An 18,982-nucleotide genomic window follows, 5' to 3' on the forward strand; every position below is an offset into this window, starting at 1 on the left:
TGCAATGCAAAGATTGACTAGAGTGTTGCTGTGATGATGACGTAATTTATTTAGGACAGCCATGGAAGTAGCAAAGCAAAAACCTATTTGCGTTTGTATTATTTCAGTAAGTTGGCTCTGTGGGCAACGAAAGTAAATCAGTTTCATGTTTTGTTCCTACTCAACTACTCAATGGAACCGACATAATTAAAAGCTATTAAAATGTAGGCTATCATTTTATTACATCACAAAACAATAAACTAATGGCATCACCGTGACTTAGCTTCTGACATCTCTATAAATCATGGTGATGTTAGATATTAAAATATATTTAAGAATAATTTGCTACATCATGATTACGAGGATTCAAAAAGTAAACTGTTAGGTATGAGTTTGCTAATTTTATTAATCCATGCATTGAAATAAGGTATAATGCATTCAATAAATAAAAGTGACAAGACTTGACCTGATTGGCACGATGATGTTTAAAGGTGCAGTATGTAAGTTTGACACCCAGTGGTTGAACTAGTGCACACCTGGTTAAAAACACACGCAAGCGCAGGTTGCCAGATTGACGACACCAACAGCAGTGTTCCTGACTGTCAAGCCTATTGGCTAATTTAAGGCTGATTTAAGCTGTGTTCTAAATAAAAGTCACAGGGTGTGATAGAAGGAATATTTTCTATATAAAAAGGAGTCTAACCAACACCTGAAATTGATATTTTAGAAACGGTTTCTGTTTCTTGCAACTGAACAACAGAAAACTGATAATGATCACCTCAGGTACACCTCATGTGCTTTATTCAGTGTTAAAGTCAGTTATTCTGCTTTAAAAATGTGTTCTACATGCCGGAACGTATTTGTTTTGGTCATTTAACCTGCCCAACGCCAGTTTAGCCAATTATATTTCAGCACATCGGGTTGACTTAGTGTAAAACCGTAAATTTCATTCATTCAGTCATGAAGGTTCTGAAAGCATGCATGTGTGACCAAAATGCGAACTCTGGTGGACAGTAGCAGACTCTGAAATGAGATGCAGATTCAGAGTTCCACATGAGGTTATTAATTAGTGAATAATATAAATATTAAGGATGTAAACATTACGTGAGCAGGTTACATTGTAACCCCATCTCCTAACAACATGCTATGTGACGAGATTTGCAGTGATAAGCAATTTGGCTATATAAAATAATATAAAAAATATAAAGTAAATTAAAATACAGCCGTTCAGAAGCACAGAATAGTGCATTTACTGCACGCCAACGAAATGGTAAGGTTTATAATCTAATTAATACACATTAAACCTCTTTAGCATTATTAAATGTAGATGATGAATCACTCATATGTGCTAGTTTGCACTATTTCACAGTTCTAAAGTTCCATTTCAAATGGTTTATTTTATTTTCAAGATCTGAGGTGAACTGTCTGCTGCTGCTGCTTTCAGTAGTATGGCAATAAATGTAATGTAAAATGACAATCAAACATTATTAGCATTCAGTATTGTTTTTCAGATAAACAAAAATGTTCATTTAGCATATTTTTTAAGTATCTGCAAACATATTAGGGTATTTTTATGCTTTAGAAGTTTCAAAAACTTACATACAGCACCTTTAAAGTCTTTGACCTCTGTTGTTCCATTTAGCCGCTTGACATTTTGTAATTTAGTACTTTCAAGATTTATTTAATTCAGGCCAAATTTCAGACCTTGTTTTAGGCATTTAAACTTTCAGAAAATAAATGAATGAATGAATGAATTAATAAATGAATGAATAAATAAATAAATGGACAACATTTATAATGATGGAGAACATTTTTATCGTTCATGTTCTTGTCCTTTTTAAGTTTTTTCCAGAAAGGTAGCAGATTAAAAATGTCATTAATTTATTGTACAGTTGATTTAAAGTATATATTAATTATATTCACAAAAATTGTTACTAATGTATTTATTGTAGATTCAAATATGAAAATATTTTAAGAATGTAACTTCAGATTTTATTTTAGGGACAAACAAACAAACAAACAAACAAACAAACAAACAAACAAACAAACAAACAAACAAATAAATAATGATAAGTATTAAATATATTGACAAATAGGTTCTACTAATTCATTTGATCTTGTAGATTAAAACATTAATATCAGTGTCCCAGTTGTAGACTCTGCTCGGGCATTGTTATTGGTTTAGTCATATTTTAGGATTACCTTATATTGTCATAGCATACTTTACCATATCTGATTAAACATGGGACATTCTCACTATGGTGTCTTTGCTTCAGAGCAGATCAAGCCTCAAAAGTCTCAAATGATTTTATGTACCACCATCTAAATTATTGAACAGTGTTTCATGTTATTTGATATTACATCTGATAGACATTTTTACTGGAAGACATCAAGCTGAGAGTAACACTGCTGTAGTTACATGATGACATATCCAGTTTCACATCAGTGGCACAATACAGTCAATGGCCTGCTTTCAGTGAACACGATCTGTGTCCCCAATATTCTTGCTTTCGTTGTTTTGTTTCCACATAATTTAAAGGGATAGTTCACCAAAAATGTACATTTACTAACTATTTCATCACCCTCGAGTTGTTTCAATCCTTCATAAGTTTCTTTGTTGTGTTGAACACTATAATCACTGTAAAAAAGATATTTTGAGGACTAGAAGGGATACATCTGCGTCTGGAAGTAAAAAAAAATATATATGATTACAACAATACAATTATCGTACAACAATAATTACTGTTTTGATTTTTGTATCCCTATACAACGGATGTAAACTATCTTGTGTCAAAACAGAATTGGATTGACATCTAACACTGGCATTAAAAATATGTCAAAAATCGATAACAGGACTGTCCTGTAATCGATTTTTGACATGTTTTTATGCCAATATTTGATGTCATTTTGACCTCAAGGTAGTCAATTGACATTAAATTGATTTACATTTTTTACATGTCGTTTTGGCATCAATGTGTCCACTAAGATGGAAGTGATTGATTACAGATTCCATCTTAATTCAACATATCTTCTTTGGTGTTCAACAGAAGAAAGAAAGTCAAACATGTTTGGAATAAGTAAAAGATGAATAAATTATGACAGAATTTTCCGTTTTGGTGGAACTATCCCTTTAACTTGATATTTAAGGCAGCCTTTTAAAGGGATAGTTCGCCAAAAACTGAAAATTCTTCCATCATTGAATCGTCATTCACTCGTCACAAACCTGTTTGAGTTTCTCTCTTCTGTCGAACAGAAAAGAAAATAATTTGAAAAATACTAAAAACCTGTAACCATTGACTTTTGTTGCATTTATTCCACTAAACTGGTTACATGTTTCTAACATTTTTCAAAACAATGTCTTTATGAGAAACTCATAAACTCACTGAGGGTGAGTACATACACTAGAACTTTTTCGTTTGTTTCAACTTAAAAAAGTAAGTGTCCGAGCTGCCCTAAAATTTTAAGTTTACTTCACTTCAATAGAGAAGCTGTCTTAAATCAGTTCAAGTGTGTTCAACCAGTTAAAGTTGACAGGACTTGACAATACAAGTGTAATGGATGTGGTCTATGTTTAGTTAGCTTAAATACTTAAGCTGTTGTAATTAAGAATTATGTTGATAGGACTTTATAATTTATAAAAAGTGTAATGGACATGATTTAAGTTTAGTGAACTTAAATAATGAAGTTGACTTTTATTCACATACATTGCAGCCAATTTTGTTTAATCAATTCACTTATACCACATGTCTTTGGGGGAAACCAGAGCAAACCCCTGTGGAGAGAACATTTCATATGAACACAACACAGGGAGAACATGCAAACTCCATGCCTCTTGGCTCAGCCGGGACTCGAACCAGCGACCTTCTTGCTTTGAGGCAACTGTGCTAACCACTGAGCCCCCTGTAGACCTTGTTTGTTTTATGGACCATGGATTATTTAATACTAAAAACAGGTTTTTGAAGTCAACAAATAAGCAGGTATCTGAGAACCTCAGAGAACCGCAGACAAACACACACCACAGCATTACAATGAGAAAATGGTGGTCAGTGTTGCTAGATAACATGAATGTTTTCAGCCCAAACTATTCAAAACCCTCCACAAGCACAAAAAACACCTACAAACTAAAAACATACTTTAGTTACACACAATTGGTTTTTGTTAAATATTTAACATAAAATGCACATTCAAAATATCCAAACTGATCCCAAACCTGCCCAAATTTTGTCAAACTGCTTAAACCTTTTTTTAATGCAGAAAGACTTTTATCCAAAAGTAAACAAATATACATGTACATAAAAGTACTACAATAATAAAAAATATTATATATTATTTCATTAAATTTATTTGGTTTCAGGTACTCTTGTTTAAGTATAAGTTCAGCCAAGTAAAACTGTGATACATAAATTATGTCAACACATTAATCCAGAAAAGTTAACACAACTCAAAATATTAAGTTGTCATAACATTTTTACAGTGTAGTGAGTTAAATATTTGTTTTGGGTGAACTATCCCCAAAACTCATTTCATGCCATTTTATCATCTGGACCTATGTAAAACACATCCAAAGGATTCTTTTAAATATTTAATTTACTTAGGATTTTATGAGTTGTTTCTTCCAGGATACTTTGCTTTATTGGGGTATAAAATATTTAAAAAGTCATTATTATTTGCTCAAAAGTTCTAATAAACAGATTTCATCCAAACAAATGCTTATATATATATTTCATCACTATACCAACAGTAAATGTTGATTTTTAATAAAATAAGAACCTCTCGGTTTGTTAATGTCAATGTACATCTCTCTCTTTCTTTCTGTTTCCATTAGGTCACATAAGGACATGTGCTGTGGATTCTGTCTGCATATTTGTCAGCTGGTCTCTGATCCAGTAGGGGGCAGCACATCTTTTGAAGGCCTCAAGCACCTGTCATCATCCTGAACTCCAGCAGGTCTATCACACTGTCCCATTCCCCTGATTCTGCCTCTTTTCCTCACTCGTGCCCATTTCAGCCCTCCTGGAGTCCCCAGGGCCGCTCTGCCTCCATGGAGAGCAGGGAGAAGGATGCGGGACCCTCACCCAGGATATGTGCCTCAGTAATGGGAACGTGACAGAGGATCCCCTGCCAGCACTGGGTTTTCATGATGTCTCAACTCTCACAGGTACAGTAAGAGCTTTTATTGCTGTTCATTTTTGCAAAGTGGTGACAATTAGCTGTTGGGTCATCTGTGCTAATTTATTTTTAGCAGACTATATTATGCCCTGTGATGCCCTGGGAGGTCATAATTTTTTGGACACATTAAAGTCTGTGTAAAATCACAATATTCAATGCTTTTCTTCTAGCGCACATTATTATTCTTCAGGTGAACAATTACAAAAAACTTTGTTTTGGAAATCTACAATTAAAATCTGACCATTAGCTTCTGTGTTTGGAGTGATAGTTCTTCTCTGCTGATGTTATTTTGATGCTTCAGCCACACCGTTCTTAACCACGCCCTTCTTACTGTTAGTTTACTATGAGGGAATGATGCACGAAAAGAAAGCTCCGCCCCCTACTCAATATTCTGTTTCAGTTGGAAACACATCAAAATACTTAAATAAATGTCTCAGCGACTTCCAGGTCACATGGATTTTAAAGGGATATCTCACTCAAAATTGATTCACGATATTCTATAGTCAGATTAATTTACTCACCCTCCATTTGTACAAAAACCTGTTTGAGTTTTCTTCTTCTGTTAAACATAAAATATTTAAACATTGCTGGAAACCAGCAGACTTCCATTTACTTATTTTTACCTACGTTGGGTGTCAATGTTTTACAGTTTCCAACATTTTTCAAAATATTTTCTTTTGTGTTTAACAGAAAAGGTTTGGAACTATTTGATTGTGAGTAAATGGTGATTAAACTTTTATATTCAGGTGAACTATACCTTTAAATTCATGCTTTATGTTACAAAACACTTCTATTTAAAAATCGAGCTGTCTGTTCATCAAGTAATTTAAATGATCTCTAAATTCTAGACTAAATCTAAAGGCCCTAGCCCAGCCCTGGCCTGGGACGCACAGGCTGTAGCCCTGCCTTTGTCCAACAGCTTATCAAAATTTTTGGCTTGAGTTCGACCCAAAGTCTGTCTTTTTGTTTTACAGCTTATACTGTCACAGCCATTAAAATAGACCAGATTTGTATTTAATAGAAAGTTGATGTCTTTTTATCCGAATCATTTAGAGAAATTTTTGGAGTTTTTTTGTTTTTTGAAATGTAAGTTTTAGTTTTTATCATCGACATCTAAGTGGAATGTGGTCCACAGTGAGTTTACTCAACTTAGAAGTTGTGCATTGTGCATAACCAGTTGGCTTATCATTTAAAGTTGTCACTATTTGAAAAGTTGTCTTTCCTCTAGCATTTTTCACAGTTCTATGTGCGCTATTGGAAATTTTTCTCTTTATGTTCTTCATTGCACATGGCTGGAAATCTGTATGCAAAAGGCACTTCCGGACTGCACACATTAAATCTCATCAAACTTTTTAAAATGTTTTTTTTCTAGAGCAGGCATGAAGCCCGATATGCATACTAGGACTTTAGACTAAATATGTTTCACATGATGATTTAGAAATCATTTGAATTACCACCACAGGAATAAATAATGTTTTCAAATATATTAATATATAAATCTGCTAATTTAAATTGTTATTTTGTCCAATATTACTGTACTTACAGCATTTTGTTTTATATTTCAAAAATATTACCCACCCCAAAAGCGACAGTTCATTTTAAATGTGTTTTTCCGTTGTTCTCTTGTAGTTGTGTTAATGTCTACAATCAGAATATTCTTCTCCTTTGCTATTATCACATAGCAAATTATAAACTATTTTAGTAATCTATCATTTCAGCAAAATTCCTAAAATGAAAAAGTTTGCTTTATGTAATTATAAAGTTACAGTTATTTATAGCATGCTATGTTATTGTCACATGACCTCGGTACACTGCATGTGACATTTTTTTAATTCAGTTTAGTGACATAAAAGTACAAAGTAGCACAACCTTTGCAGAATAATATGCAATAAACCTCTCTAGTTCATTCATCACATTTGTTTGGGACACAGTATTGTGTACTGCAGTATGTGCGCTTTTTTGAGGCTCTCATCTGCATTGACTGTCTACGCACATGGCATCACAAAGTAGATGCATGTGTGTTATACAGTAGCATGCATACTATACTATTTAGAGTAGTAGATCCTTGTTATAACCCAACGTTAGGTCAAATATGGACAAATCCAAAATTTTGTTAATTTTTATAACTAAATTTAAATGACACCTTTAACCCAACAGCTAGGTCTGTCCATATTTGACCCAATATTGTGTTACAACAACAAGCCAGAACTTTGGAGTGTATGCTTGAATGCTATTCTTAACATATCCTGACTTTTTAAAATGTAGTTGTGATGCCTAGTCTTCCCCAAACATCAATTGTTTGTAAAGGAAATCCATTTTTGTATTTTAAGCAGCTTAAATGTGCTAAGTGGGGTTTGTACCACATTGTTCACACCACCTGCAGCTCACTGATAGGAGTTTGTTGTGTTACCTTCATATCAGAGCAGAAAGCAGACAAAGGCAGGAAAGGTGGAACAAACCAAAGGAAGGACCTGTTTGTGTGCTGTTTTCTAATCATGATCCATTCTAAAAGCTCATAATGCATGCTGTAGCTTTAGTTACAGCATTCAGCACTTAAATAGGAATTTTAAATCTATCTTTTGATTGAAATATCTTAATGTCTGCTAAACATAAAATATTTTAAACAGTGTTGAAAACCAGCAGGCTTCCATATAATTCCTTCTTTGAGTGCTAGTGTTTGCCAGTAACCAACATTTTTCAAAATATCTTCTTTTGTGTTTAACAGAAATGGTATGGAACCAGCCTTTTGATTGAAATATCTAAGCCTTATTTAAACAGCTAGCCGTAATTTACACAAAACATGATTATTAATTGTTTGTACAGTCTTTTATGTTTTCTTGTTTACAATTGTGTGACACAGCGTAATTATATGTGCATCTCGTCTTAAAGGCATAGCTGACCCAAAAAAATGAAAACTTACTCAATTTTTACTCACCCTCAAGTGGTTTCAAGTATTTTCTATATAGTATTTTCAATTCTTTATACACAAAATAAAATATTTTGAAGAAGGTTAAAAACCTGTAACTATTGACGTCCATAAAAACAGACACCTAGAAGTCAATGGTTACAGGTTTATAGCATTTTTCAAAATATCTTCTTTTGTGTTTAACAGAAAAAAGTTCATAAATTCGACACAGCGGTGCAGTGGGTAGCACGATCACCTCACAGGAAGAAGGTCGCTAGTTTGAGCCTCGGCTGGACCAGTTGGCATTTTTGTGTGGAGCTTGCATGTTCTCCCCGTGTTGGCGTGGGTGTCCTCCGGGTGCTTCGGTTTCCCCCACAATCCAAAGACATGTGGTGTAGGTAAATTGAATAAGCTAAATTGGCCGTAGTGTATGTGTGTGAATGCAAGAGTGTATGGGTGTTTCCAGTGTTGGGTTGCAGCTGGAAGGCCATCTGCTGCATAAAACATATGCTGGATAAGTTGGCGGTTCATTCCGCTGTGGCGACACCTGATTAATAATGGGACTCAGCTGAAAAGAAAATGATGAATGAATGAATGAATATCTTTATGTCTCTTAAACATAAAATATTTGAAACAGTCGGCACCAGTGGTGTAGTGGTTAGTGCGTCGACACATGCACTCCGGTGCTCATGGCGACCCGAGTTCAATTCCGCCTTGCGGTCCTATGCCGATCCTTTCCCTCTCTCTGCTTTCCTGTCAATACTCTTTAGTGTCCTGTCTAATAAAGGTGAAAACCCCGAAAAAAAAATATATATATATATTTTAAACACTGTTGGAAACCAGCAGGCTTCCATATAATTTTATTTCATGTTCCTTCGGCTTAGTCCCTTCATTCATCAGGGGTCACCACAGTGGATTGAACCGCCGACTTATTCAACATATGTTTTAAACAGATGCCCTTCCATGCTGCAACCCAGAACTGGGAAAGCTTCCATATAATTTTTGTTCTTATTTTGTGTGCTGGTGTTTTCCCAGTTTCCAACAGTTTTCAAAATATCTTCTTTTGTGTTTAACAGGAAAGGAACCAACCTTTTGATTGAAATATCTCAGCCATATTTAAACAGCTACCAGTCATTTACACATAACATAATCATTAATTGTTTGTACTGACTTTTTTGTTTTCTTGTTTACAATTGTGTGATCTGAAGTTCCACAGAATAATTATGTGTTTTTCTTATTAAAGGGGTAGTTCACCCAAAAATGAAAATTTACTCAATATTTACCCATCCTCAAGTGGTTTTTAAAACCTTTGTGAGTTCCTTTATTCTGAGTATTGTTTATTTTTATACACAAAAGAGGATATTTTGAAGAAAAAAAAAAAAACGGTAACAATTGACTTTAACAGTTGGAATAACAGATACTATAAAAATTAACAGGTTTCCAACATTATTCATAATATCTTCTTTTGTTTGAATAGAAGAAAGAAACTCATAAACAAAGTAAACTAAAAAGTAAAAGTAAATGGTGAGTAAATGATGAATTTTTAGGTGAACTTTCCCTTAATTTAAATATTATCAGTCATTCAGTATTTTTAGATCAAACTATTAATTGCATATTTACAGCAGTGAAAGTAAATTCTTCATTCTTTGTTGATCACACACAGACCTGTGCTCCAGTGTGGACCTGCCAGAGGTGGAGATTGTCAGTTTGCTGACTGAAGAATTGCCTAAATACACTCTGCGGGCAGACCATGTGTTTGGGTACGAGCATGATGACTGGCTGCACACACCTCTGCTGCCACCAGAGGCCGCTCTGGGACTCACACACGAGCAGACCGACGAAACACTCAAATACTTCTGTGAGTCCTTACTGTTTATGCATTGTCAGTTCTGTTAAATCCTACCCTTTAACACTTGAAAACAAAACAGAGTGTTAAAGATGATGTTTAGATTAAAGTGATAGGTAACCCAAATAATGTGTAAATATCTATTTAACTAAAAACATGGCAACAATTTACATATATGTGTCCTAAAAAGTATCTGGAAAAAGAATGACCTGGATGATGTACTATATCTGTTATAAATTTGAAGTGCAGATCAGCTAATGGCTAGTACTGGCCACATCACATTATGTTTGAAGTAGATTAGATTAGAACTACAAAAACAATAAAATGGTGTTTAAATATTTTTAAAAAAGCCAACATGGTGGATTATTTGCTACACAAAAAAGGTACAAACTTCTTGGGCATAGTAGGGTGATTCTAGAATTGAGGGTACATTTTGTAAAGATTTTGTAAAACATCTCCAAGATAAACCTTCTATTATATAAAAAATCTATACATTTATATATATATATATATATATATATATATATATATATATATATATATATATATATATATATATATATATATATATATATATATATATATATATATATATATATATATATATATATATATATATATATATATATTTATGCGACGTGGTGGCGCAGTAGGTAGTGCTAACACCTCACAGCAAGAAGGTCGCTGGTTCCAGCCTCTGCTGGGTCAGTTGTCGTTTCTGTGTGGAGTTTGCATATTCTAGTAGGTTTCCTCCGGGTGCTCCGGTTTCCCCCACAGTCCAAAGACATGCGGCACAGGTGAATTGGTTAGGCTAAATTGGCTGTAGATTATGAGTGTGAATGAGTGTGTGTGGATGTATGGATGTATGGAAGAGCATCCACTGCGTAAAACCTATGATAGATATGTAATATATATATAATATATAATATTATGTAATATATATATATATATATATATATATATATATAATGTATGTGTATTTAGGGACATTTTGTCTTAAAAATAGTAACTTATGGCCCGTTTCCACTGAGTGGTACGGTTAGGTACGGTTCGGTACGATTTTTGGCCGTTTCCACTGTCAAAAGGTTCCTAAAAGGTACCACTTTTTGGGAAACTATGGTACCTAGCACGACAAAAGTGTACCATAAGGCAGGGCTAGACTGAACGCAGCTGAATGATATTGGTTTACAGAGAAGCGTCACTCGCGCATACACAAGCAGAAGCATGAAAACAAAGAAACCTCCATTTTTAAATACACAGCCGAGACATTACATCGAAATACTATATGCATATAATAGCGAGCCATGGTTGACCCGAACTCAGACAAACCTTGTCGTTGTCTTGATGTACAGCCACAAATCCAAGAAGAACAAAATCTGCCATGTCCTGTTTTGTGTTACGAGGCCGTCTAAAAGTGCGAGCGGTTTCATATTCTCCAAGGAGCTCGCGATCACTCATGTGCACGTCTATATTTGAAAAAATGAACTTCTTGAGCAGATGATCATAATGTGTGCGTGATTTTTGAAGTGCTTCTGACATCTGATTCTTTCAGAAACAGACAAAAGCGAGAGTGAAGCACGAAAAAACAATGGAGAAGCCCGAAAAATTGAAGGAGCGAATGATTCTTTCACCAACCTAAAACATGAACAAACTGCCATGTTTAACTGTTATCATTGCCTTTTGGACTATTATGAACTGGGGATGACGGAATTACTTTCTAACAGAGGTTACAGTTGATGGTGAAGATTAAAGATACAGATATGAGGTTTGCTCTGACTGTAGGCTATATTTTCTTGTCGTTTTTGAACCTAAATAAGGACTAAATGTCTGTTGTGTGTAATTTTTTCTGTAATTGGTAACATGTCAGAAACTGGAAGGGTCTGTATGTGTTCATATATGTTGCATTTACTTATTTATTATTTTACATAATCGCAGACATTACTGTAGGCTGTTTCGCACTGTCATTGATCTGCAGTTATAATCAAATCATGTTCATAGAAAGGTTAGTAATGAACATTTATGCACAAGTATTTATGTGTATAAAGCCTCTGTTTTGTGAGAAGTACTTCTCAAATGATATGTGAACGACCCGTACAAGAGTACCAAGAGTACCATTGTTACCCTTTTAGCAGTGGAAACACAAGCTTGATAAAGGTAACCCGTACTGACAGTATCGTACTGTACCCGTCGAGGAAACAGACCATTAAAGGGTACCTATTTTACCCCTTTTTCAAGATGTAAGATAAGCCTTTGGTGTCTCCAGAATGTGTCTGTAAAGTTTCAGCTCAAAATACCCATCAGATTATTTATTATAGCCTCCAGAATTTGTCCATTTTCGTGTCTGAATACAATGTAGCTGTTTTTATAGCCTTTGGCTTTAAATCCTAATGAGCTGCTTCACCCCACCCACTGTTCCGACGTGCATGTCTGCTTCTCATCATGCGTTACAGCAGAAATACAGCACAGTGACAGAGACAGAATAAAGCTGAAATACAGCTCGTTAGTCAAAAATACCAAGTAAGTTTATTTCATGTTTTTGTGAAATGATGTGTCTCACACAAATGCTGTCTGCAATATGTGCACTTTACTGACACCATGCGGCCGTGGTGATTATTGCGGTTAAGAATTAGTGATTTTACTGTCTTTATTACAAGCATGCTCTGTTTTAAAAACTTTTTAAACTTATAAAAATTACAGAGAGCTGTAACAGATGTTTAAATCCCAGTTTCTTTGCAAAAAAATGGGACATGTGTACATGTAATTATAGAAACATGATGACTATCAATAAATTCAGTGAGCGAGGAAAACCGTACTGCTACGTCACGTTGCGGTGGGCTTCAAAATCACTGGGATTTGAGTTCTAGTTTAACATCAGGAATTTTTTTAAAAGAGACTTGTTGTGTTTACATCACTCCAAAATGACAGTGGACACACTATACAAACTGACAGTTCTGTCTAAACAGCTTAAAAAAGTTGATTTTCATCATAGGTGCCATTTAAAGACTCTATAAAGACTCCTAATATACCTATTTTTGACTGTTTCTGCCTTCTGCATCATATTCAGCTTCCATTATCTTGAAATAATTAAGTTTCATTTGTTTGTTGACTTTGCTAAGTTAAATTAATATTTTTGAATCAAATATTACACAAATTTCAGTAATAAAAATACATTTCTCTCTGTCCCACATTCTGGTTACATCGATTATTATAAGGCAAAACAATCCGTTAAGCACTGATAAACATGTGACTTGCTTCAAGTGACGTGTCTTCTTCTGGCTGGAAACTGAAAGGAATTGAGGCATATCATTATTCTTCTTTCATTTATTTGAACAAAATGTTTAGGATACAGCAATAGAAGATTTATTTTTGTCAACTCTGTTACTTTATAAATAATGATATATTGTATGTAATATAATGAAAATGCATATGCGAATTTATGCATTTATGCAAATGCAATTATCTTGAGCTAAAGCACAAAATGGTGAAAAATGTCAACTCTGTTAGTGGTTTATAAAGTTTACCAATAATAAAACAGCAGTTAGCATAATCAAATATCTGGTCTAAATTAAGCATTTTGCATTAATTTACATTAAAAAGTTATCAGTTTCAGTTATCAATTTTATCAATATTAATGTCATTATACTCAAAACCATTACATTTTAAGAAAAATGAATAGAAAATACTTGAAATGTACCTGCAATTCTAGAATGAGTCATAAGTAGGCAAATTAGGATGCAGTCATATTCAAGAAAATCTGCTGCAGTCAACCATGCATCTACCAAGCAACCAAGAATGGTTATGTAGTGACTTTAAACATGGTATGGTTGTTGGTTCCAGGTGAACTGTCCTGAGCAGTTCAAAAACATGATCTGGTGTACAGGTGCTTTCACATGCAACCATGACAGTGGTCTGAAAAATGTTAAATATCAAGTTCTGTGGGTAAAAGTGCAATGGTGACTGCAGAGGAGAATAGCCAGACTATATTTTGATCTGATAACACAAGAAAACACTTGTAACAGTATGTAGAAGAACATCTATGAACAAACAGTAAGTCAAACCTTGAAACAGGTGGGCTACAGCAGCAGAAAAGTATAGTGGATGCCTTTTCACTTTTTTAAGAACTGTAAACTGAGGCTATCATTGCTGAAGAATGTTATTGTAACACTTCAAATAATCTATGCCACAAAGAATTAAACCAGTATTTATTGCCTTAACAATGACAAACAATCCTGGCTATTTAATTTGGGGAAACAGCATGCTGTCTTTATAAAATGAAACAATGATTTATTAAAATGTATGTCAGCTGAGTTTTGCTACTTCACTGTACCAGTTACATGCTTTAGTGCTCCTGCTGCTACTGCTGACTGTGCCAGAGAGCAGTACTGTAATCCCAGACACTTCCAGTCCTCTTGGATCGCAGATGCAAATGCCATCAAGAGGATTAACTCCTTACTGCTTAAGGATAATGAGACATTCTGCTGTTCTCAGTGGCTTCTTTCTGCAGCCTGGCAGACTGTCAACAGCTCTGACGTTATACCAGGACATTCTCTAAACTTAGCTCACTGCATTTTATTTTTAAGAGTTAGTTTATTGATTGTCTGACAGATGTTCTTTAAGATTTTAACAGAATAAGATATATCTTTACGTTTGTCTTTGGACTATCTGTATGATACACACCAATACACACTGCATTTGAGGGGTTACTGACCACAAAAATCAGCAACATTTAAGTGAAACAAATATCTTTATTGAGTCGATAAGACATTACATTTAACAAAAAAAAGTGGAGACTGTGCATATGTTAAACAAATGCTGTTTTTGAGGTTTATAATAATTAAAGAATGCTAAAACAGTGTCTGAATTTCAATATACTGTATTAAGCATCATATTTGTTTTTTTAACAATGATAATGCTAATTAAGCATGTTATAATGACTATTAAAGGACTATGTGTAACTAAAGGCTGCAGTGGCTGAAAATTCTGCTTTGCCATAACAAAGTAAAAATTTTTAATACATAACAAACTAAAATATTTAATACTTATTAAATATAGTACTCATTTTTAATTGCTATAACATTTCAAGAGTTTTTAAATCAAACTTTTGCAGTCCTGATGTGAAGAGACTTCAATAACATTTTAAATCTTGCTGACCCCAACCTTTTAAACGGCAGTGCGATCAGCCAATGTTTATTTTACCATTTTAAAATGGTGGCAAAGGAAATTGTTCTGAGGCTGCTCTGATGGGCTTATGGTGGTGCTACTTTAGTTCTAATCCGCTTGGTATGGAAACGTGTTCTCATACCTGCACTGATCTCTTTACGTGGGCAGTAGCCCAAACACAGCTGTTATTTCTAGCCTAAATAGCTAATAATGTAAACTTCAAACCTAATTCTGTTTAAATTTGTTAGTTGTTTTCTTATTTTTGCTATGATTATCATTGTACTCTACCAGACAAATTATGGATATTTTGTGTAAATTATGGACTTGCCATTTATGAGTAACCTTATATAGCTTCCTTTCATTTTGAGGTTAAAAAGTAATCTTAACTCTTTATCACTCCGTATGCGGATCACTTTTATTTTCAATGCTCATGTTAACAGATTTCAATGCATTTCCACTCGCACATTGCAAGGACAATGAAGGGGAACGTTTTCAGCTCATTCATATGGAAGTAAAATGCATGAGCTTTGAGACTAATCTTTCATATGAATCAACTGAAATGTTCACTTCACTGCGCTTGCAACGTGCCAGTGAGAATGGCAGCTTTCATACCGCATGCAGAAGTAAATGCAGAGAACAGGAGCGGAGCTGAAGCAGCAGTTCCGTTTCTGCATCAGGTCAAATTTTGTGGAAAGATTTATAGTGAAAATGCATTGATCATGACCAAAAACACATTGAATGACAGGAATATTATTAGAACTATAACTATATAGATTTTATTGACATTCAAAAGTAAAATCCTCCCCTGTAGTGCACCTGAAAAGACAATAATGAATTGACAAGCTTACACTTATTTATAATCTGCATAATTTGCATTATAAAAAGAAAGTTTCAGTGGCCCTTGGTGCAGTAGGAAGGTAAAAGCAAAAACTTTTTATAGATAGGTAAATAGAATAGATACCCTGCAAACAAGACTGTGTTGGTTCTTATTGGGCCCACGTAGGACAAGCATAAGCATTGTCAGTGCTGGCACATTGAGAGTTTGCTCACTGGTAATATGTTGGCCCCTTAATGCTGGCCCCACATGGGTAGCCTTCACCTAACCCCTAGGAAGCCCTCACTAGGCTCACACAGTGATTCTGTGTGATTCACAGTGAATAACTCATTACTTAATCAAAGTCACTATGTTTTTGAATTTGTTTCTATCATTAAAAAGAAATCATTATTTGAGGGTGCAAAGTGGATGAAAATTCAACATAATTTCAAAAAGCTTTAATGTTGGTCATATTTTCATTGTGTGAGAGGTTTGTAAGTGTTAAAAGAATAACACAAAATTAACTGTGGAAGAAAGGTGTATTCATAAACTACACAATAAAACAAGAAAGTCAGTTAACTCTAATGAGTCACTCATACTCTAGTCTTTCATGCACAAAAAACAGGGGAGGGATAATTTTAGTCTTCAATTTTCTATCTTCAAAGTGTGGGTCTTCTTATCTAGGGCCAGTGTGGGCATAGTGAGGGCTTCCTCTGGGCTAGTTCAGGGCTGCCCATGCAGGGCTAACATTAATGGGCCAACTTTTAGCCATTGGTCAAACTCTTAGTTGCTGTGCGCTGGCTGTCTGCTCTGGGCCAGAACAGGCTAACCCAAACCAGGCCTTCATGGGAATAGTTTAGGTTGTCTGGTAGTGTGGGCTACTCACACAGAGCCCACAGCGAGCCTGCAGCTGTGGGCAATACCCCATGGGAATTTGCCTCAATCGCATCTAGCACACAAGTTCAAATAATTGAATTTAAAATAAAAATTTGTGTGAGGTCACATCCTGTGCGTAAACTAGAGAGAGTGACGCAGTGCTCCGCATTTGCTGTAAACCCAGCATAATTTTCTGGCAGAATCAGAAAATGTATTTTATGTGTGGATCACTAACATCTTATAAGATTGTAGATTTAACTCAGATTTAACTTTTTTTTGCTATCTTCAAAGAGATTGTTTAGGTTGCATTGCTCAAATTAGAACATATGTTTGAACTGTATGCACCAGCTTAGAAATGATTAGAAATGAACATGTGGTATGTATAACAAATGGATTTCTCTCTATAATGGCGATCTTTCCTCACAGTGAATTGTCTTTTTGAGCTCTCACTGGTAAAAAGTCAATGTTTTTTAGGTCAAATTTTAGGCAGTTCTGCATGTAGTTGCATGACCTGCAATCCATTGTCCAAAAATGAAAGATTTATATGGGTGTAGTAGTTCAATATTTTATAGACCCGTTTCAGAATTTGGCTAGACAGAAATGTTGGCCCAGTTTATTTTAGCATGTCTGAAGAGAATGAGTAAGAAATGGTCAGCCAAAATGCATTACATTTCCAAAAAATGCACTCAGATTCATCTTTTTTGACTACTTGTGTTTAAATTTCATTAAGGCACTTCTCTCTTATTCTATCACTTTCTTGGCAGCTCTCAGTCCAGTCTAATGTGTTTTCAACTACCTCTAAATACAGTTGAATTGGACAAGTGCACATGCTCAAAACCTTTGCACCCTTTTACACCTGTATTATGTTATTTGGGGACGAATATTCACGTACACATAGAATATCATGCTACCAATTTTAGGAAAAGTTTGAAACTTTTTAAAAATAAACATGTTTTAACCTTTAAGTTTTGTAGTTTTTTTATTGAATCTAACACACACCTGTGTTTTTAGTGTTTTTTTTTAGCATTTATGAATAAGTTAATTTAAACATTCTTTGACATTATTATCCCTATATTGGGATATATAAAACTAAAAATACTACATATAATTATAAAATATAAAATATCACAAAATTCATTTTTCTCCCCAAACAAGCACATTAATACAAACATAGGTTAAAATTGTTTGACATTGATGTTCACATGGCTGTAGTTTTGGCTGCATACAAATATACTCCTTTTAGACATGCATGCATTGTTGTTTAATAATTCCCATGCTTTAATATTTATTAGTATGCTGATTTTTTATATAGATTTTTTATATAGATTATAAAATTTTTATTTTAATGACTTTTTAAGTTACATTTCGGGGATGCACTAGCTGTCGCAGTATAAACATTAACCCTTTAATGTCGTACGTATCATATTTGATACATATTTGAGACCCATTGTGTCACCATAAGCTATAAACTTTGCATTGAATACAGTTTTTCACTATTTTTTGTAACTATTTTGTTAAAGGGCCTAAATAAAGATTTCAAATTAAAAAGAAAATAGAATTTTCTACTGTCCATTTTTTCTTGGCTTAGGTATTAAAGGGTTAAAATTCTATACAATCAAAAAAATTACAAGTATAAAAGCTGTTACTCGAACGAAACTCTTTCAAAAGTTGTACTTTCACTTATAGGTTACATACTGTATTAATACCAAAAGGATCCAGGGTATTCTTATGTAAAGGGTCCATATTGTACCTTTAAGGTACATATGCTGTGCCTAAAAAATACACAAATGCACCTTTTGAAAGGGTCCCGATTTTGTACCTTTATTTCTAAGACTGTCTGGTAAAATGTCGTTTTTATTTTAATATTTCTTCTTTAAATGAATAAAATTTAAATAAGACTTTATGATGTGGATTATTTTTCCTTATTTCTGTTTTAGTAATTTTAGAATTTTCTTTTATTTTATCTGTTTACTTTAAGACAGCATTTTTATAGCTATAACAAGATTTTCAAGTTTGATTTTAATCTGAACTTATTTAATTTTTTTTTACCTTGAATACTGTTTTATGAATAGTTTTAGTTTTAGTAAACATTGACATCACTTATGTGATCCTGTGAGTGTGGGAGGATCCATCTGTTGTGCTGCAGCAGTATTATGACATTAATCTGGAAGATACCATGCAGAGTTCAATCAGGGGGAGTTCACCATCAGCACAAAACCTTAAGCTGTTTAAA

At 34.1% G+C, this 18,982-nt stretch overlaps 1 protein-coding gene across 1 annotated transcript in view; it reads left to right on the top strand.

Annotated features, from left to right (window-relative positions):
• The window catches only part of hap1 (huntingtin associated protein 1), a 79,069-nt gene that overhangs the window by 24,588 nt on the left and 35,499 nt on the right, over positions 1-18,982 (top strand). Inside the window, exons 3-4 of the mRNA XM_056467861.1 lie at positions 4,805-5,137; positions 9,717-9,911. Of these exons, the coding sequence (XP_056323836.1) occupies positions 5,062-5,137; positions 9,717-9,911 (271 nt within the window). The 5' untranslated portion in view covers positions 4,805-5,061. The remainder of the gene's footprint in view (positions 1-4,804; positions 5,138-9,716; positions 9,912-18,982) is intronic.

This window comes from Danio aesculapii, chromosome 11 (genome assembly GCF_903798145.1).
Source record: "Danio aesculapii chromosome 11, fDanAes4.1, whole genome shotgun sequence".
NCBI classification, from domain to species: domain Eukaryota; kingdom Metazoa; phylum Chordata; class Actinopteri; order Cypriniformes; family Danionidae; genus Danio; species Danio aesculapii.